This window comes from Protopterus annectens, chromosome 8.part1 (genome assembly GCF_019279795.1).
Source record: "Protopterus annectens isolate FY-2018-M chromosome 8.part1, PAN1.0, whole genome shotgun sequence".
Taxonomy (NCBI): Eukaryota; Metazoa; Chordata; order Ceratodontiformes; family Protopteridae; genus Protopterus; species Protopterus annectens.
In genome coordinates, this window is record NC_056742.1 from 405999366 (window position 1) to 406020137 (window position 20772).

General features: G+C 44.0%; 1 protein-coding gene across 3 annotated transcripts in view; it reads right to left on the reverse strand.

The window, feature by feature from the left end:
* Window positions 1-20772, reverse strand: part of LOC122810380 (nuclear receptor coactivator 5-like) — a 177045-nt gene that overhangs the window by 117722 nt on the left and 38551 nt on the right. For all 3 annotated transcript variants that reach the window (XM_044081976.1, XM_044081973.1, XM_044081974.1), the window contains one exon: window positions 14740-14939. In XM_044081976.1, coding sequence (XP_043937911.1) covers window positions 14740-14939 — 200 coding nt within the window. The remainder of the gene's footprint in view (window positions 1-14739; window positions 14940-20772) is intronic.

Here is a 20772-nt window from a genome sequence, read left to right on the forward strand (position 1 = left end):
ATTGATATGCAAGTGGGTTTTGTGATCTTGCCACGTGCCTTGAACCGTCCTGCCCAGATAATGCCCCCCCACCCTATCTGCAAGGCATCCGTGGTCACTGGCAATGGGGGAGGGGGGTAGAAGAATCTCCCCTGGTTCAGGTTGAAGGAGAGGAGCCACCAATGAAGATCTCGCCGGCACGTTTCCGTGAGGAGAATCTGGTAGGACAATGGCAGCTCTTGGTATGAACACTGGGTCGACGGGAGCCATTGAAGAATTCGCATGTGCAATCTTGCCAGAGGGACCAGAAGAATGGAGGCTGCCATCGATCCCAAAAGCTAAAGGACCATCCTGGCCGGGGCTTTCCGTCAGGGCTAAGGCTAGGACTTGGTCCTGTAGTATTTTTATCCTCTCTGTTGGAAGGAATGCTCGCATCTGCACAGAATCTAGCTCTGCGATTATAAAGGCAACACGTTGTGATGGCAGTAAAACAGACTTCTCAGTTGAATGCAATTCCTAATAGAGGTCCCAACTCGATGGTAGCACTCACGGCTAGAGTAAGATGCCTGGTGGGGCCGGTGAGGAGCCAGTCTAGATACGGAAACACCTGGAATCTCAGACGTCTCAGGTGAGCAGTCACCACTGCCAGACATTTGGTAAACACCCTGGGGGGCTGTGGTGCCGGGGCAGGGCCCGGAACTGGAAGTGACTGGCTCCTAGGCGGAAGCATAAATGTATCCTGGATGCTGTTTATCTTGATGTGATAATAGGCGTCCTTGAGATCGATTGAGCACATCCATACTCCTTTTTCCAGCAATGGGAAAATGGATTGCAACGTGACCACCTGGAACTTGGACTTCTTTACGAAGCAGTTTAGGTGGCAAAGATCCAGAAAGGGTCTCAAGTCCCCGGTTCTTTTCGGCACAAAAAACCTTGAGTAAGTTCCTAATCTGGTCTGCGGGGACTGGCTGGACAACTCCCCTTCAGAGCAGCTTTGCTACTTCTATGGCTGCTTAATCCCGTTGACTGGGTGGCACGTCCGGGATGGTGTAACCTCCGGCAATGATACGAAGCCCCCACTGATCCAGAGTGATGGAACCCCAGGTCCTTGGATGCTCTGAGAATCTATCCCTGACTGGCTCTGGAGACTGTCGGGCAGTCCCTCATGGACACTGGAAATCTCTGGAAGCGATTGCCCAATTCCACACTCTCATGGCTTCCACGAAAAGATTTGCGGTCTGAGTTGTGGGGGCCTCCCCCACCTCTAGAGTGACGTTTTCCAGAATAATCCCCCCCCCTGCCTCTGGAGGGGGGGGGGTCACTGATGGGCAGGGAAAGACTTTTGGGACTTTCTGAACCACATCTTTCCTCCCCTCTCTGAGCCTTGGGATAAGGTCTAGAGGGAAGCGAAAAAAAGGCCCCAACGGTAGACAAAGTCTTACCCTCCTGCTCACATCTAGTGAGTGTCTTTCACCTTGGGTCCAAAGAGAGAGGACCCATCAAATGGAGCGGTGAAGGAAGACTTGAACGCCTCCGCAAAGTGACAAGAGCATCCAGGCTTGCCTCCCCAAGGGCTACGCCCGAACTCACTGCCCTACCCGCCCCTTCAGCTGCGTACGATATGAGCCTCATGGAAGAGTTAATAGACGAAAGGGTAGACAATTGGGCGTTGACAGACTGCGTTTAACGCCTCAAGCACGTTACCCGACAGGGTATCTCCCAACTCCTTTATGAGAGCCCTTTGGAGCCTTGTAAAGTGACAAATAATTCAGCGACCGCAGAGTAAAGGTCGCTGAAGTCAGGGTACGCTTCCCGTACCTATCCATGCTCCTGGACTCCTTGTTAGGAGGATGCATAGTAGATGCCTCTGCCACATCCTGCTGGGTGGCAGACACCACCACTATAGCATCAACCGGAACTCCCTTGGTTAGAAACTTGCCAGGGGGTGCAGATAAAAACTTGGGGCGAGGAGGAACTGGCTCCACAGTTGGGCTCCGAAGGCCTTGAGGAAGACAGGACTCCTCCGTGGAAGGGGTTTTGGATGGCCAGTCGCCCCTCTGTCTCAAGATCTCCAGGATAATCGGAGAACGAGACCTCGTCAGAGGACACAACTTTTTCCTGGGGGGCTCTTCAGGCACGAACTCTGAAGGCCCCTCGGAAAACAGGGGACCACACAAGGAGGAATCCTCAGGCCTAGGAGCTGCGCTGTCCGAAGACAGGGGGCACCAGAAGCTCTAGTCGCTGTGTCTAGGGAAGAAGTCGCAGATTCAGGTGACGTCACTAGAGACTTGGTCAACGCACTCCTCGGGCCCACCAGAATCTGAAGAGAGGCCCGTCTCCAGAGACCATGACCGGGGTTCCCCAAGCCGAGACGCCAAGTGGGAGACTCTGGGCCGAAACCAGAAGCCCTGACAAATCCCCCTCAGGCCCGGCTGAGGACACCAGAAAACCAAAACCTCTAGAAGGCACAGAAAGGGTTGGAGCTGAAGTCGGTGCCGACAGACTAGCAGTGGGTCTCGGAACAGACTCAAGGACTTCACCCGACTCTACGAACTCCGGCTCAGACGACACAAAGGTTGTCTGAGGAGGAAGAACCTATCGAAAGGGCTGGCTCCAGGGCCGACTGGGCCGGAGCTGAAAATAATTTGGATAAGACAGGTGACTGGAGGAGCCTCTGAACCACCCTATCTAAATCAGAATCGTAAAGCCTGGAGAAACAGAAAAAGTTTCTAGGCCCCCGTCCATCGGCTTAGAGACAAAGCTAGGAGACTGGCTCCGAATCTGCTCCAAAAGGATCGGAGCCGAAGCAGACTACCAGAAGAGAGACCCCTTTTGGCGCTGACAGTTCAGGAGCAGACGAAACAGACCCCAGAGCAGAAACTCTCCTGCAGCTCAGAGACCAATGGAGCAGAGGAAGGAGACCTAGATTTAGATCTTCTATCCTGCAGCTCCGAGACTAGTGGAGCAGAGGAAGGGGACAGAGATTTTGCTCTTTCTGCAGGCGGCTCCGACGGACTTGTCTGAACCAAAGACTTCTTTTGCTTTGATTTTGAGGTGGGAGAAGACTAAGCTTCCTCGAAGGCTGCCTTGATCAAACCCTTCAGGATAAGCTTATTTTTTTTTCTCATGTAGGACACGAGAGGAGAAAGCATGGCGAACACTGCAAGATTCTTGCAAGTGTTTAGCCCCTAGATAATAAACACAGATGGCATGGCCATCTGTCGACATCTTGTAACTGCATTTTGAACATTTTTTAAAGCCCGATGGCTTATGTTCCTTTTCTTTGCCAGACATACTAACACACAAGGAGGGAAGAGCTCTAACTTAAACGCTCGACAAGAAATAGGGCAAAGGCCCTCTAACTCAAACGGGCCTAGCCCGCCAAACAGAAGGAATTATCACAAGGGTACTAACAAGATGGCTATTAAAATAGCTGTTTGGAGTATAAAAATTTAAGCCAATAGCAAAAAAGCAACCAAAGGCCAAAATAGAAGGGTACTTAGCCACAGCCAAATTGAGACCACGTCGTTACTCTAGGAGCGGCAAACGAGATCTGGGGGTTTGGGCATGGTGCATCCTGGGATAAGGGGTTGGCCCAGCCAATGAGAGACTTCGTGCTAGTGTATTGGCAGAGTCGGAGCCGATTCTTGGCTCAGAGCCCATCAGTTCTGGATGTAATACATCACAAACTTGTCTTAGCTCAGATTGTACAATCTGGGCTTGGGGGCGTGGAAATTGCCCTGAAGCTTTGGAAGATGGCCAGCTGTTACATCTTAGGCAGGATACAAACCAGATGGCTAAGGCAGCATTGATTACACATCTCCAAAGGTCTCTTCAGAACACTAACCCTTTAGGCAGCACATCCCTTCCCTCTCCTGGAGGCCACCAAGGAGGCATGAAAGAATGGAGCTATGCTGGAAACCGTTCCATGTTACGGCAACACACCAATGTTAGCACACATTAAGTGGATGCTAAATTGCAAAATATCAAAAAGGGAGAAGTTAATCGATTAAGGTCAGTCTTTTTTTGGGGGGGGGGGGGCCTGCATGGAAGGGCTGGACATCATGCTTCAAATAGTTATACGGTCACATTTAGCTCATGAGTGTCCAAGACAGCACCCAAGATCACCCACAAGTTCCTGTTCATAGAGATTTAAATCTAGCCTGTTTAGTCTAAAGGCTAGTTCAGCTGTGAGTGTTCCTGAACCAGGAAGTCATCCACACAAGATAAATCACATATGCCCTTATGCTGCAATGAACGCACAATGAAAAATGTGCACTAAGCAAATTAAAAAGTACAGGAGATTTAACTGGTATTATGGTCCAAGTACTACAAACTGTAAACATTACTAGTGTTCACTGCATTAGGCATATAGAGATGGACACCCGATCCAAAAGATATGTTGAACCAATTCTAGTAAAAAGGCAACCTGCCTCCTATCCTCAGACAATGGGGGGGGGGGGGGCCAGTACAGTCACAGCTGCTCCCTACCAGTTGCTATGCCCCAAGAACGAAGAGACCACAAATCTGCTGTCATTGTGTACTTTTTCCACTTTGGTGGCAAGGTCTTTGCTTTATAGAAGGCAAAATTTTGACCGGCTTCCATAATTTCCCCAACATCCTCGCATCTTTAAATGGCTCCATACTGAAATGTTGCGACTATACAGAATCACAGAATGTCAAAAATGTACTGAAAAAGGTGTAGATATTAAACATTGCTCTACGCTTGAAACGCTTGAAATTACTGTCTGGGATGATATGGAGGCTACATCTTTGCCATTAGAGAAGTAGACTTGTTGCATTTTTTTGTTTGCACAAAGGCAAAATGCTACGCATGCCATCATCTCTGGCATCACTATACCTAGGGCGGGGGGTTCAATACAGGTCAGTTTTAGCCTTATAGTCAGTACATACAAATCCAGTTTCAGTCATTTAAGTCTTCACAGTCTAGGACTCAAGCACTGCTTGTCCCTACACTTAACAGTTACTAGTCTGTTTAAAGCAACTGTAATGCAGCATTAAGCAAATGAGCCTTCATATCCCATGACAGGGACTGGGTCCTCAGACATTTTCTGATGACAGACACCACTGTAGGACACATTTTACATTCTGGTGGGAATTGACACTCCTACTGGCACATCCTGAAACTGGAGCTTCAAGGTGTAGTCTAGGTCCCTGCACCAGTTAACATGAAACAACCATGTATAACCACATCAAGAATGTTCCTGGATATAATGTGGAGCTATGCAATGGAAATACTGGGCCAAGGTCAGCAACTCTCAATGCAAAAAAGCCTTCATCTAGCCATGCCCCTAGGAAGAGAACTTGCTGTCTAGGCAAGTACAAGGGTGCTAGAACTTGCCATAACTGCAGACAATTTCAGTTAACACTTGTGATTGTCGGCAGAAGTCAAATGTCATGAGGTCAACCTTAACACTACAGTTACCCTCCCTCTCACATGGTGGTTCCCAGCCCTGCACAAAAAGTGAACATTATCTGAGGGTCCTACAACTGGGGGGGGGGGGGCAGTAAGAACTTCCGTCCAACCCCCATTTTACTAAATCTAGTCCAATGTCTACAATTATGGAAAGTTACTAAACACAGCTGTACTTATTTTACAGCCCATGGCTTTACTAACCCTAGGGATGACTCCCTGAGCCATAAGAGCTACAAGGGTGGCTAGAGACTAGACCATGGGACAGCAATCTCAAAATACAGAAGTGAATTCAGCCCAGGCCACGGGCATGGCCCCAGGTTGTAACCTAACAAAGGTGTGGAGGGATGACAAAGTTGCTGCCCCAGAAGCTAAAGCACAGAAACTGGTTTGCCATGGCAATGCTAGCTGAAGGCAAGCAGTTTGGAATTCATTAGGAATCTGTTAACAGCCGCTGTCCCCCCACCCCAATACACTGTCCTCTACAATTAAGATGCAATTTGCACACACAAAATCAATGAAGGGAAGAAATAAATTCTCTTCCTGTTGAGCAGAACATGGGTAAACTATATTCAGGAAAGCTCAGTAACCACCTTGGGAATTAAAGTGGGCTGACATGCAAAATAATGCTACTCTTGTTAAACAAAATTCTCCTTTCATTAAAGCTTGCTGTTCTGAGATTTGCTTAGTTGATAGCAAGATTACCAGAAACACATTCCAAGAAAGCACATTGGAGAAGGCTACTAACCATGTGTTTATATGTGCAGTATTTCTGAAGTTAAAAGGTCCAAGGAGGGAGCAGTCTCCTTCCAGGGAATCTTCAAATCACTCCTTTCATGCAATTCAAGACATTTGGGAAGAAGCCACATGAAGGAAGATTGGGGTGGGGGGGTGGAGAACAGGCAGAACTATGAAAACCTTTTCCCAGTTGTGTAAGGTTTTCCAATTCTGTCTGGATCGAGATGCAAGGCCATGGAACACAGACAGACAGACCTCTAAACCCTGGATCCTACCCAATTCAACTTTATCAAAGGCAGAACCGGCTCGTTAAACCGGATGGATTTTTTGGAAAATGACAGCATACAATGGGTTGCCAACTGGCTCAAACCAAGCATACATCAAAAGTGGGTGACTCCACTTCAACCAGCAGACCCGTTACCAGCAAGGTACCACAGGGTCAGTGCTGGGCCCCCTGTTTAGTACATTCAAGATTTTCAGGTAAAAACTAATGGGGTTTGGCAGACCACATCTGCAGATGACTGCAAATTGGGTGCAATTACTGAGGTAATTGTGCAGATGGGAATGAGTCATTCCCATCTGCAATGACCTGTCACACTATCAAAGCAACAATACCCTAAGTACCCAGGAAGTGGTAAGGTAGCTGGGATCACAAGTGGACTGACCTTGGCTTCGAGCACCATGAGTCTACTGTACTACAGAAAGCTTTCCATGTAGCACAATTAGTAAAGGCATCACCTCAAGAGCAAGGTTGTTATAACCCTTCTATACTCTGCACTAATCTGGCCCATAGAGTACAGCCAGCCAGTTCAGTCATGTACTGTACAAAGGACCTGCAGTAGATGTTTCTAACAAAGATAAAAGGGGACTCCAGCACTTTCCTTACTCAGGCTGACTAGTCACTAAACTGTTAAGACTTCTGAGAAAGCAGAACTTGCAGAGCAATCTCAGACCCAAACCTAATGAACTTGTTGCATACATCTGTAACCCAAAAAAGGACTAGGGCTACCCGTTCCAGGGACCTAAATATGGCATGCGACTAAGACATGGTGGACGGACAGATTAAGTGACTGCCACATCTTTGGAACAGGCTACCTAGTCATGTGAAACAGAGCACCCCATGACACTGCTCAGGAGGAACCTGGACAAGTAGATGGGACACTAAATTCATACCAGAGACTGTACCCCACAACTATCCTGGACAAGGGAAGCCATTAATTACCAAAGATTACATTCAGTAACATTTGTATGGTATTACATTGGGATGAAACGGCTAAACTTTAAATGACCTCCGGGTCAGTCTAGAAGTTATCCATGATGCTACAAGTACTAGTTCAGTCAACCCCTGTCAGACTGAATGCAAGATGCAGCTTTAGCCTGGAGCAAAGTCAATTGGAGGCCACAGAACTAGTTTCTCTACAGTCAAGCTAAGGAATAAGAAAATACTACTTGGGAGACTATCACACACACTCAGGGTTTTTTATTACCATAGGAAAGGATTACAGAAAGATCTGTCCACAAGAAGGCAGAAGCCCTGTAATGAACATTGTGGGACCCTGGCATAAAGCTGCCTGCAAGGTTTTATTCCTGGTACAGCCCTAGAAATACTTCATCCATTGTTGGGGTCCAAAAGGGATATGCTTAAACTGCCCACTAATCAGAAGTTCTGCCGCAGTGTTTCGGGGTCAAAACCTAGTTCATGTGTTGGCTCCCATGCATGCAAAGCTAGTCCACACTGCCAGTGCAGAGACAGAGGGACTTGCACTTGCATCACAGTGGTGTAGTCGTTCCAAATCATAAGGGGGCTTGGGTAGCAGCTGTGCTGAAATTACTTAGTACTGCCATTATTTTTCCATTTATATGCCTATTTGACACTGTTAGTTTCCCAGACACCCTGGACTTGCATGCTCCCCAGAGTGGGCTTCCAAGCAAAATGAGTACCTGGATTCTGGTGGTCAATACCTAGTGACCACTCTGTAGTCTAAAAGGCACATCTCCATTACAGAAGCTTTACTTCACTGACAAGAGGAATCTGTTCAGTGAACAAGATGCAGACAAAATGGTTTAGTTTTTACTGTTTAGCAAGAACAGTCAAGATGCATGAAGCCATGTAATCTAGTAGCCTGAAGAATACCCCGACAAATGCTGTTGAGGTTGCCAATCTTGCTCTGGTATTAATATTGGATCACCGTCACTCCTATATATTCAAAGTCCTCTCCTTAAGAATGTAACCCAGGAGGAAGGGCTGAGATGGCCGTTTTGAAAATTTTGGGGTAGTCCTACCTTACGGAAAACACTAGTGGTTTGGATCTTTGTTCCATCTCCTGCCTGAATTGTACATCCATTCAGTTAAGGGTAGATGTGTACACCCTTATCTTCCAAAATACAGAATTTTGAAGGAGACCTTGCCACTGATACACCGGAACAGACAGTGCTCCTGAGCTACAGAGATGTCAAAGGCCTTAAGTCTCACGTTACCATGCCCCTGGGAGGACAGTAAATTCCCACTAGCAAGCTATGAATGTGGTCCATTATAGCCTTGACAAGACTAGAAGGGGTCTCTTCAGTATATTTTTCTCCCAAGAACAATTCAGTAAAATTCTGGCCCTGCCTTACTTTTGGTACCAGTTCTACAGACCCTTGTGATAAGAGGTCTTACCTCAGCAAAAACCAGTTGCAGTTTTTTGGGGGACCATGCGGGACCAAAAAACTCTTCTGCAAACTCCGACCGACATCCAAGCGTCCGGTTGAAGGAAGCACAGGCTAAACAAGCTGATACGCCGTGGTCTGGGCCCTAAGCAAGGAAGGCAGTAAGAGTGGAAATCCTTATGAGGTATTTGTTTCCCACAAGTTAAATTATTTACTTTTTCTGACATCGGCTGAGGCAAGAAAGAGCCCCCAACGGGGTACTTAGCTTTTTTAGAAGTCTTCGGTAGTAGAAACCTCTGGATCTGACCGACCGGCACTTGCGAACAGCTTCTGCTTCGGGCACCGCGCGGCAAGAAAGACAGAGGAAAATGGCGTTGGCTGATGCCTTTATACCCCAGCAGCGATGACGTCGGGTGAAGTGCGACATCAGCCGAGGCCAGACCCAGACTTTGGAATCCGGCCGACCGAAGGGCTGCCTGAGGCAGGACAACCCATTTGTTAGGACTGCAGATGCATCCTTGAAGGACATCTTCACAAACCAGACAATCTTTCCATAAAGATAAAGTTAAGGATAACCTAATTCTTTCTAGGGAGGTGGGGGGGGGGGTGTTCTGGGCGAGATAAGGGAATTGCTTAGACTCCGCTGTGCCTCTGGGGTAGAGCCCTCTCAGGCCTACCTCTACTGAAGCTCATTTTGGTTTGCTTGGGAGAGAAGGTACAAGGTTTTCTCCTACTTCCTATGTGGATTCAGAGTTTGAAGACACCCCCTCGGACCTCACTTGGACGGTCTTAGGGTAGGTAATAAGGATCCACACAAACTGTGCACAATGTGCTCGAAGTAAACCAAATAACCAAAAGTAGCACAGTGTTGCAGGTACACAGAAAAGTTTTTTTTATTAATACAAAGACATGAGGTTAAGCGCTTTCATTAAGTAAATTGACTTAATCAGAACTGATGAAGTCAAGTTACTTGATGAAAGGGCTTAACCTCATGTCTTTGTATTAATAAAAACTTCTTCTGTGGACCTGCAACGCTGTGCCACTGTTACTTATAAGGATGAAGGGACACTTCAATTGGGGGGGGGGGGTCAAGGAGTTATACGAATTAAAGAAAATATAAGCCATTTCCAGGCCAGTCCAGTCAAAATCCTAGATTTTGTGCGTAAACATCCACACAGACTGAACCCCTGCTAGAAGTCTGGACAGATTCCCACTAACCCCCCCTTTTCTTTTTTTATAAACCCAAAATAACCTTGTGGTTCTACCAGCGGCCTATTTCACTTGTTTGAGAGGATGCCATTCTAGAAAATTTGAAACAAAATGAAGCTGGGATCCACATTTAAGGGTCTATTCGATACGTTACACATGTGTGCAGCTTTTTAAGCAAAGAGCTTTTTGAATTCTGTGCCAAGGTGATTATCAAAGGGGTGGATTAAAGATCAGGCAAAGTTTTAAAATGTGGACAAAAAATAGGGACAAGGATAACTAGTTATCCCCCCCCCCAATCAACCCCATCCACAAATGTCAACATTATGCTAGAAATAATTTTAGACCTTCCCTACCACGCAAACTAGTTCAAAGGCCACAGCAGGGAGAAGCTACAAGTCAGAGCACCTCTCTATGCCCTCCCAGAGCTCATAAGCCACACTGGCCAAGTCCTCCTCAAAATCAGAGGAAGAGTTTCAGGAGTTATATGGGGGAAGGGTCTCACATTTATGGTAGATTCCAGGAGCGGGATCTGGTTATATAATCCAGAACATGCATAAGCCAAAATAAGACACCCTGTGAGTAAAGGAGACTGGGCCCAGGCAGGTAATGTTGGCATAGATTGGAAGACTAAAATGTGTGTTAAATTTTATGGCCTTTGTGGGCAGCAGCAACTTTAATGTAGTCCACTTCATCTTCTTGAAGTAGGTAATGCCAACACCCCCCCCCCCCCAGCTAGGACTTCTAGAAGTACGCATAGTGACGACCACACTGTCAAGGTCTTGGCTTGAGTGCAAGTGAGGCGGTCTACAAACTGGTCAGAGGCCACATAGGCCTTTGCCACACAGGGAGTCAAGACAGTATCTAGAGCCTAGGGGACACTGAAATGGTCAATACCCTAAAAAAAAAAAAAGTTCATGGAACGAAGATTGCTCCTCATAGGTTTACTACACTACCGCCATGTTGAGTGTATAAAAATTTCACTTTTAGGGAACACATTGTTTGCTTGCAACAAAAGGGCAACTGCTCTAATCTAAAGTACATTTATATGAAAATATGCCTCTTCCGTGGTTCACAAAGCTTGTACGGTCTTGTCAAAGTGCCCCTTCCCCACCAGAGAGTTGCTACATCGATTAAGAGTTCTAATTTAGTGCCAACACTCCGGACCAAAGTTTAGAACTGATTACTACTAGTAAAAGCCTTGAGGAGAAATATTTGATGCTTTGTCCATTATGGACATCCTGAAGACAGCACATCCAGTCCCTTGCCAGAAGGCATGGCAGTAGACGGAAAGACTTCTTTATAAAAAGTGATTGCGAGGTCTTTTGGGGTAGTCAAGAGAATCTGGAGTAAAACCTAGATCCTCGTGTCTGGTGGAACCCTCTTGTACGGTCCTCAAAGAATGCTCATGACCTCCCTTTAAAGCTGCTTCCCTTTGTCTGAGTTGCAATGACGAGGGTTGCAAAATCTTGGCTGGGAGCATCAAAAACAAGAGGAATAAAGTAGCATCTGGATAAGAAGCTCAAGAAAAATCACTCCCACTCTGACAAAACAGGAACAAACCTTCAGGGATCATAGGAACAAAATATCCCCCACCCCCCTGGTGGGAGAGACCACTACTGAGGTGGTGTCCAGACTAGTTCATTCTGCTAAAAAAAAAAAAACACATACCACACAAAGTCTTGTTTGCCATCTATGCTAGGGGTGCAGATTTTTCAGGAGCGCAACTTCCTTAGCCCCTTTTGGTTAAATTGAAATGTCCTTTGCCATGGAGGATTTAAGGCTACTGCCCTGCTGCTCATTATGTGGCCCAAAATGGTCTATTACTGTCGAAGGTAAGCTTTAACGAAAGACTCAAAGCGATCTGGAAATTCATAAAGATCCATCTCGTCTTCTCATAGCACCCCTGCTGCGCTGTATACGATGCTCATTGTCCTGTTGTCACCAGCCAACCTCCTAATAGCAACATTTTCAAATTTCTTTGCTTGCAATCTCGCAAACCAAGCGATGTAGACAATACAGTTCAATGCTCTAAATACAGAGCATACCAGAGAGACAGACCCATTTCCCTAATGCATCCGCTCATCCTAGAATCAGCCAGCTTGAGCATCCTTTAGAGAAGGTCCTCCTTGATGAATGCAGGGACCACTATGGAAACAGGTCCCTTTCCAGTGCAACTCCTCTGGAGATATGAAGTACTATCAAACTTCCTGAGAATGGGCTATGTCTGGTGATACTCCCTTTGCTGTGGAGTTAACAGAATTGTTCTGGGCCACAAGAGGACAAGGTAGGTCAGCACTGCTGTCAATTAAGCTACCCTGGCCACTGGCAGCAAGGTCTCTGGTGACTGGGTCTAGACACGAACCTTCAGTTACAAAAGCATTGCACGCAGAGTGCTCCAAAGAACGACAAAGCCATCTGTGCTAAAAATGCCAAAGCGCCCATTGCCTGGTTAACTCAAATTGTCACTGGGTCATTAGGTCAAAGTACAAGTTGCAACAGATCTAAACTGAAGTAGTTGGCATAACAGCTAGTACAGATTCCAGTGCTGCCAGTGCAGAAACCTGGCCTCTAGGAGGAATGAGTTGAGTAATCAGTGGAACTTCGCCTGCAGTAGCAACCACCAGGGCAGAGACTAAACCATACTGAAGTTGCACCTATGGAACCCGTAATAACAGACAGAAGACAATAGTGGTCCCATATCACCTTGGATATTCCTCCTCCAATGAAAAGCTGCCTATGGTCTCAGCTCCAAATCCTCTACAGTGCAAGAGGACTCTTGTAAGGAAAGAGGCCAGCTTAGTAAGTGCCATGGTAGCAAGCACCTTTTTTTCTAGAATGAGGGAAGTTTTTGAAGAGTCTTAGGAGTCAAAGATGGGCAGATACTCCATAAAGTGCAGTACCAGTCAGTACAGAGCTGGGAAGGAGAAAGCCCCTAAACTTAAATTTATACACTTTTGCAAGTACTCTGGAAAAAAAAACACACCCAACTTATATACTGCAGTCGTTAGAGGAGTGCCATCATTAAACAAAATCAAATTTGTGGGGATCCTGCAGAGAGCTTGCCATCCTTCAGCCTTTGCTTGAAACCTGACCAGTTCTCAGAAATTCTGCAGTCAAGACATGACTGGTACGGTGGAAAGCAAAAGGGGGAAAGTTGGACAAGAAAAGTTGTTAGACTAAAAAAAAATCTTTCCAATGCTTGAGCTGTTTGGAGATACTGTTGCCCAAGTGTCTGCAACACAGAGGATATAGCAGCAGGGAGTTTAGTAAGGAGGAGCTACAGCTTCCTTAGATGTTGCATCACAAAAGAGGGCATACCAGTGGTATCAGGACAGGATGAGAAATCCAAAGTTATCTGGGACAATCTGCATTAATTCCTTAATACACTGAGTTATCCAGGGGACATGCAGAAAGGGTAGGCACACATGAATCCTTCCATCCAGACCAGAAACTTGTGCTGCAAGCCTCAAAACTAGGAAGCCTATAGCAGAAGGCTTAAACTAGCAAGACTGAGACAGGGTGTCAAGCTGGACACTCCTCCAGGTATCCTAAGGATATATATGGTACAGGAAAGGAGATGTCTTACTTGAAAGAAAAAGTTCTTAAATGGCCCAGAGCAGGCAAATGCCCATATCCAAACTATAGAAACATCTTGCTAAAGATGCTCATGTTCCTCAGACCAGTGCACCCCAACAGTTTTGTAAACATGCCCAAAACATATTAATCCTTATTAAAACTGCTTCATATAAGCAAAATTAATTTAACCATACCACATCCCCACAAGTTAAATCACTTGTGTTTTGAATCAGTTTAGAAATATTCAACCAACCATCTTACAAGTTTTTGCCACCGTAAAAAAGCTGCTTTGTAAAATATAGTGTTTCCACAGAAAATTTACTACCATGACAGACCAGTGCAAAGAATCCATGTGCAGAATGTGGTGTAAAACACTAGCGCAGTCTTAGTGGTAAGCAGCACGACCTTTTCTTGCACAGCAGTCCTGACAGCTTGTGCTCACTTCTGAACCCAGGCCATTTTACAGAAATATGCTGCCCATAAAAAGGTACTTCCTGGGGAAAGGGAAAAAATGTCAGAACAAGTTCTACAAGCATACGCAAAAGTTACACATGTAACTTTAAAACAAGATGTGAATGTGCTGTGTAAATAACTGGGTTTATTTAATGATCATTAAACAGTCTCTGCTCACTGAAGTCTTAATTGCAAAAACGACAATTTGTTTTGGAACTGTGTAATCCTAAGAAATCGGACAGAAAGTGAGCAAGTGAAGGTGCATACAAACCGCAAGTGAGAAGACTGATGCCTTTATTAAAAAACAAAAACAAAAAAGAGGCTGTTCGTGTGGTGTTGAGACAAGTGTTAAATGTTGTATGATCTAAAGTGGAATTTCCGGATCAAAGGAAAGAAATTAGGAGTGCTTCTAAAATCTCTATAATTTTGAGTCCTACTACAATAAAGTATTATGAAACAAAACGATACAGGTCTTCCAGTAATCCAGAACACCCATTCCCTGGTCACAGTTACATATGCTAAAGTTGGAACTATATGCAGAATTTTGCAAAAAGGATGTATGTACCTCCAGTTTTTATGTAAATATAAATCAATCTGCCACCGACACACATGTGATCTTTAAAAAAAAAAGTGTTAAAAAGAAAACTGGATGTGCATTTTGTGATGGTCTGCTTGAAATTTCGGAAAGACACTAAACTTACTTTTGATAGACTCATGAAGTATGATTACGGTGCAAGAAGAAAGCGCTACATTTGATTGCTCGACGAGAATACAAAATAAGGAACCATCATTTTTTACTTCTTGGAGTGCACGGGTGAGAACAGACTCTGAGTTAAGGTAGATCATTTCCACTGAAAGGCCAAGGTCCTGCAAACGATGGCCTATCATTTTTGCATATTCCCTTAAAGAAAAGAAAAGGTCTGGTTATTTTGCAAATAAAAAATAATGGAAGCATAGACTTACGCAGTGTTAAGTATTGAATTCTATAAAATGTTTAATTACGACTTTGTACAAACTGCTTTAGTTGACACAGTCAACCCTAGCATGTCAGGTATGGGTCTAAAATGGGATTACACACTACGAAAAAGACAAGACCATTTCTGCAGGGTTCTTCCCCAACTAGAACAGGGAAAAATATAGATAAAGCATTCCCTCCACCTGTTCAAAACTGAAATTTTAATTAAAATGAGTAACGCATCCAAATCTAAACTTTAGTGTGGACAACAGAACTTTATTCACATCATGTTAGTCCAGGGAGATTTTAATCTGCAGTTTTTTTTTTTTTTTTTTTTTTGTGTACGTATAAAGAAACCAGTTTTTGCCCCTCCAATTTGCTTGGAACCAGGATTTAAATCTGTTCTGACTGTAAAATGTTAAAGGAAGCAAGTTTACAAAGGTCATAAAATGCTCAAAATGTTTCACGTTAAGTGGGGCAGACCAACAAAGCCTACCAAGTTTGTGTCCTTCGGCTTTTCCCGGTTAGGGGTCGCCACAGCGGAACTCCGGTCCACTAATGATTGGCAGTTGATTTTTATGTACCGGCTTGCCAGGCCTGACAAAACCTTCAACGAAGGTACGCCCATTCACGCATGTCTCCACGCAGAAGACGCTCTGAGAATCTAACCGGACAGCGTCTTACTATGAGGCGACAATGCTACCGCAGCACTGGGTGGTAGTTCCTGAAGTAATTTTTAAAAGCTGTTGGTAGAAATACAGCAATCCATTTCTGGGGAACATTTAAGAAACTGCCCCACATGAACAACTATAATAAATAAGGTTTTGATGACATTTAGAGTAAGAATATTCATAGATTATCCTGACCAATTTATGTTACATTGGTTGGCTAGTATTATTGCCAAATGGCATTGTCAACTGTTCGACTGAGGTACTTTACATTACCGATTCAAGTTTCATAGCAACTACGATTTTTATGCCACAAGTTTAAATCACTTTTTTGGGGGAGGGGGTGGGAAGGGTTTATTTATTTATTTTTACATATTCTGGCTACCCATAACTAGGGAAGATGCTATCATTACACCCTCAGACTTGGTCTATCCCATATGAAAATTGCAGTCTCACATTGTAAACCCAAACCTTAAAAGGCAATTATACAAATCTGCATCAGAACTGAACTTCTACACCACTAAAAAGTTACATTTGTCATGAGTTACCAGAGGCCTTGCATTTCAGCTTAAAAAGCAAATACAGGCTCAAGGGCAACCACTTCCTTGTCATCTACCTCAGCTAAAAAAAGATAAAAAAAAAAAAAAAAACACACACAAAACAAAACTACACCCATTTCAAGTGACCTACGTTCCATTAACCTGCTATACCTCAGTCCAAACCACAACTTTGCATTTTTGCACACACACCCCAGCTCACACTATTTCAACTAGTATTACGAATGGAGAGAAAGCCAGATGATTGCTTTCACTAAGAATGCCTCTGGGAAGAAATTAAATCAGCTACAATGCAGAGACAAGAGATTTGGAAGAGTGAAACTAGATACAACAGCCAAGAGTTAGAAATTGGGGCTACAAGAATTAAGTATTTGTTACTATGGATTTTTTTTGATGGTGGTGGGCAGACTGCAAAAATGTTGTTGCTGCTACAGAAAGATGCCTCATTTCTGACCAGGAACCTTTTTGTTAAATCTCTACTTGTAACCAGAATGGGCAGAATCAGTGAAAGTTTAAATAACCCTAGATTTTTGATTCAGAATTTTAAGAGGCATTAATCCTATTAGCCTTGCATTTAATTCTAGTTAGTCAAGAACCTTTATGTCAGAGTTCAAAAAGTGAAATTTAAGTTTAATAATTTAAGCAATCACAGTACTTAAGCTAAACAAGACTACAGCTCTCAATTACTGTAGGCATGCAACTTATTTGTTTTTATCTATACATTAATCTTGTATGTAAATTAGTTCATTAGTATACTACATTAAAATGAATTCTAAATGCAGTACTTAAATACAATGCAACTAAACCACGAACCTCAAGTCTACAATCGTGCACACTTATGGAACTATTTTTTTTTTTTTTTTTTTTAGAAAAATTGATCCTTTGTAATTAAAAGTAAGCTGCTTTTTTTGAAATCCCGAAATCCCTAAATAGCAAACTAAATTTACACATTCCTGTTGCAGTTTTCAATGCTTTGTACCATCTAAATAAAATTTTATGCAATTTCTTCCCTAAATGAGAACCCTTGACTTCTTGGCTACATACGCTGCATCGGGGTTTAGTGAAAACACCTGCCTCATCCAACATTTTGCAGAAGAGACTGAAGAGGTTTCAGGTTCAATCCCTGCTATTAATACCCACTTTTTCTAAAAACAATGGCTTCAAAGTAAACCGGATGTGAAAAATGTAGCACACCACAGCATCTTAAGTGGCCAAGAAAACACAAACCAAGTAGCAATATCTTGAACTACACAACAGATGCGCAGCCTACACTGTGTTCTTATAGTCAGAACAAGCACATTTCAGCAGTCTACTAAATCTGGCATAGTCTCAAAGCACTGACTTTCCTAGTCTGATTGTGGATACTGCTCATTTAAATGCATCTTATGCACCCAAGTTAGCCAAATTAAGACTCCAGTCTAAACAGGAAAAGCATAACTACATTACGTACAACCCTCTTAGAATATCCATCTTAAAAGCAAAAAAACCTTGCATATCCCTAACAGGGCCCGGTGATATTGAAGACTGTACTAGATCCGCAGTAGCAAGCCCCTCCCAAACCCTGCTTGACACATGGCAAAGTAATTAATATTCAGCATCTGGGCAGAAAGCAACCCAATGTTTTATTGTAGACATTCACTACCAAGAACAAATGTTCTACTAGGGACATAAAACTAAAATGCCTACTGTAAATCACATTTCAGTCAATCGAGTACACACCACAATAGTTTCTATAAACGATACTGTTAACTGCTGAAAAAGGATTACCTGGAGCACTGCAACTCCAAGGGTGATCGGAAACTAAGAGCACAGAGCCCTTCTGAACCCATCCAAAGATCAAAGCATTTAACTGCTAACCCGGGGGGGTGGGGTGGGGGGCACAATCCAACAACAAAAAAAAAAAAAAAAAAAATCACACTGACAAGTTATCTGCAATACAGCCCCCCACACCCCCAGAAACTTAAAACAGGGGAAATGCTGCCCTAGTGTATAAAGTCACCACAGATCCCCAGCTCAGAAAAATGACCTTCTGGACATATCAGAACAGACAAATTGACTCCAAGAACCAACATATTAAACCCTTTCAGATTGTTGGGGGGGGGCCACTACTGAGATGCCATGGTCTAACTAGGAGATAGAGTCTCCCTTACTGTTTTAAGGGTATGGCAAAGGGCAGTGGGCAAATGGATCCTCTAATATTTGACACTGAAGAGATTAGACATCACCCCACCCAAAGAAAACGAAACAAGTGCAGTTCAAGCCATGCCTGTGGGACTTTTATAATACCAAAGACATTTACCCCAAACTTTGGTTCTTGAAACTGGAAGCATTAGAGGATTGAAGCCAATTAGGGTCTCTTACTGGAAGATAAATTTTCTCCCAGTTAAGACTTTGAATGGGCATGTAAGCGCCCAGTACTGCTTGAAGACTTTCCTACTGGCGAGGATAACGCCAGTGTGTCATATGACCACTCCAATTATGAGGCAGTCTCAACCATATACTCCTTGACACTAACCCCACGTCCCCTCCAATAGAGCTAGGTCAGAAACATCCAGGCTCCATTTACCGATTAATCTTAAAAAGGGCGAGGATCAAGGAGCTGCACAATGGATTGTAAGGGGAATTTGTCAGGTCAGTATTACCAGTTTGGAAATCAAAACTAGATGCTGAAAGGGGAACTTTCCAACACTGACCCTTTGTTAAGTAGCATTTACTGAAATGTCAAATTAAGATGACTGACTAGCTGCCAAGAGGTGTTCGGTCTAGATATAGATATGTCTAGATATAGATATGACAGAAGGCTTGCTTCTTTACCAAGCTTTCACAAGCATTGGGGGGAATTTAACAGGGGTAAATATATTAACTGCTGACAGAAACCAATTGTATTCAGTGCTAATATTTCAATTCATACTCCCAAGTCCATAGGGAGCAGCAGAAGTCCTAATCCACTAACTGCCTGCAAAAGAGATGCTACAGACTGTTCCACTTGGCAGCTAGCAGGTATGCCAGCTTCAGTTAAATCACATCTTACTTGCAGGTGCACTCCTCTTTAAGCCAGTCACAATAGTGGCTTTCCCTGCACTAGCCAATAGTTATACACTAATGTAGAAACAAATGTCAGAAAGCAGGTCTCTGGGATATCAAAGGCGTGCCTGATCCAAAACCATTTCAAGTAGGGTTTGAGAGGGTAACAACCAGATGCTACTTTGTACTAGACTGGCAACACTAATCCACCCCACGAGCAGCTTTCTGGACAAGAGAATGGTAGACTCAAAGGGAATACATCATGCAAGTATTAGAAATTAAGTTTTGCTACACCACTTATTGCGGCAATAAAAAGCCCTGCATTTTCCCCGGGTTTCAAATGGAGAAATATATCCCAGACTCGTGGTAGAATGACACTGCAAAAAGATAGCCATGGTAATTGGTCCCACTTTACAATCTTGTAACAATAAATATACAATCATAATACACTACAGGGCTGAAAGCTAGTGGGGCCAGAAACTAAGATGCAGCTGTTTTCAGACAACAGCATCTTCCCTACAAAGGCCCTATGAAGGACAATCCAAGTCTTACAAAGCTGGTTAGAGATCAAGCATTCTTGTCTTGGGCAAATAAATCCATGACTAAAGAATTTCTCACCAAGACAAAACAAGCACCAAAACTGCCAGGATGATCAGCAGCTTATATGTTAAGACTCCACACATTTAAGTAAATTATGTGTGATGCAAGGCAGCAACTCTGTAGGACCCCACGTGGTTCTGTACTCCCAGTGTCAGAATTCTCAAGTATATTCAATACACCTGCACAATGTTGCTGCAATTCTTCTCCACTATCAAGTTCAACCATATCATTTCTACACTGGTAAATTCCCAGCAACCACAAAGCCCCTGTAATGCAAATTTAAAAAAAAAAATCAGACTAACTGGTGTATTGTCACGCCACTAACACAGATACCATTGCGGTCCAACTGCCCACTGCCAGTTCACCTCCAGTGCAGACACCAATGCCTTTCCTACTGGGCACAGTGGCAGCCATTAAAAACAAAAATGTCCCCAATTATCACTTGTGTTTAAACACTACTTCAATCCCCAAAATGGGCAGGTGCTTAAGACTGTCAGTAACAGCAAGCCCTAGAATGCACTGCCAGGATATTTTAATTTCCAATACTTGGAAGAGAAAACGGGGATAAAAATGTACATAAGTTTCATGTCCAGTTCCATGCCTTCTAAACGCCCATCAGTAAGCATACTAGACAGGGGCAACCAGGGGACTGTTAACACATTAACAAGCTGTTTTGCCCACTTCTGTGTATGTGCAGTGGTTACCCCAGTGCGCACTAGTCCATGTGGCAAAACCATGCAAGTATGGGAACTTACCATGCAAGTATGGGAACTTTTGGTTTTCCATTAGCTAGAATATGTAGACATGGGTTTTGATGACTGGAAGTTGCACATCATTAATATGCCTTAGCCAAGTCCTTAAGTTAAGCTTTGTTCATGAGGCAAATCCTTACCAGACCTTAAAACTTAAGAAAGGTCCTCCAATTACAAC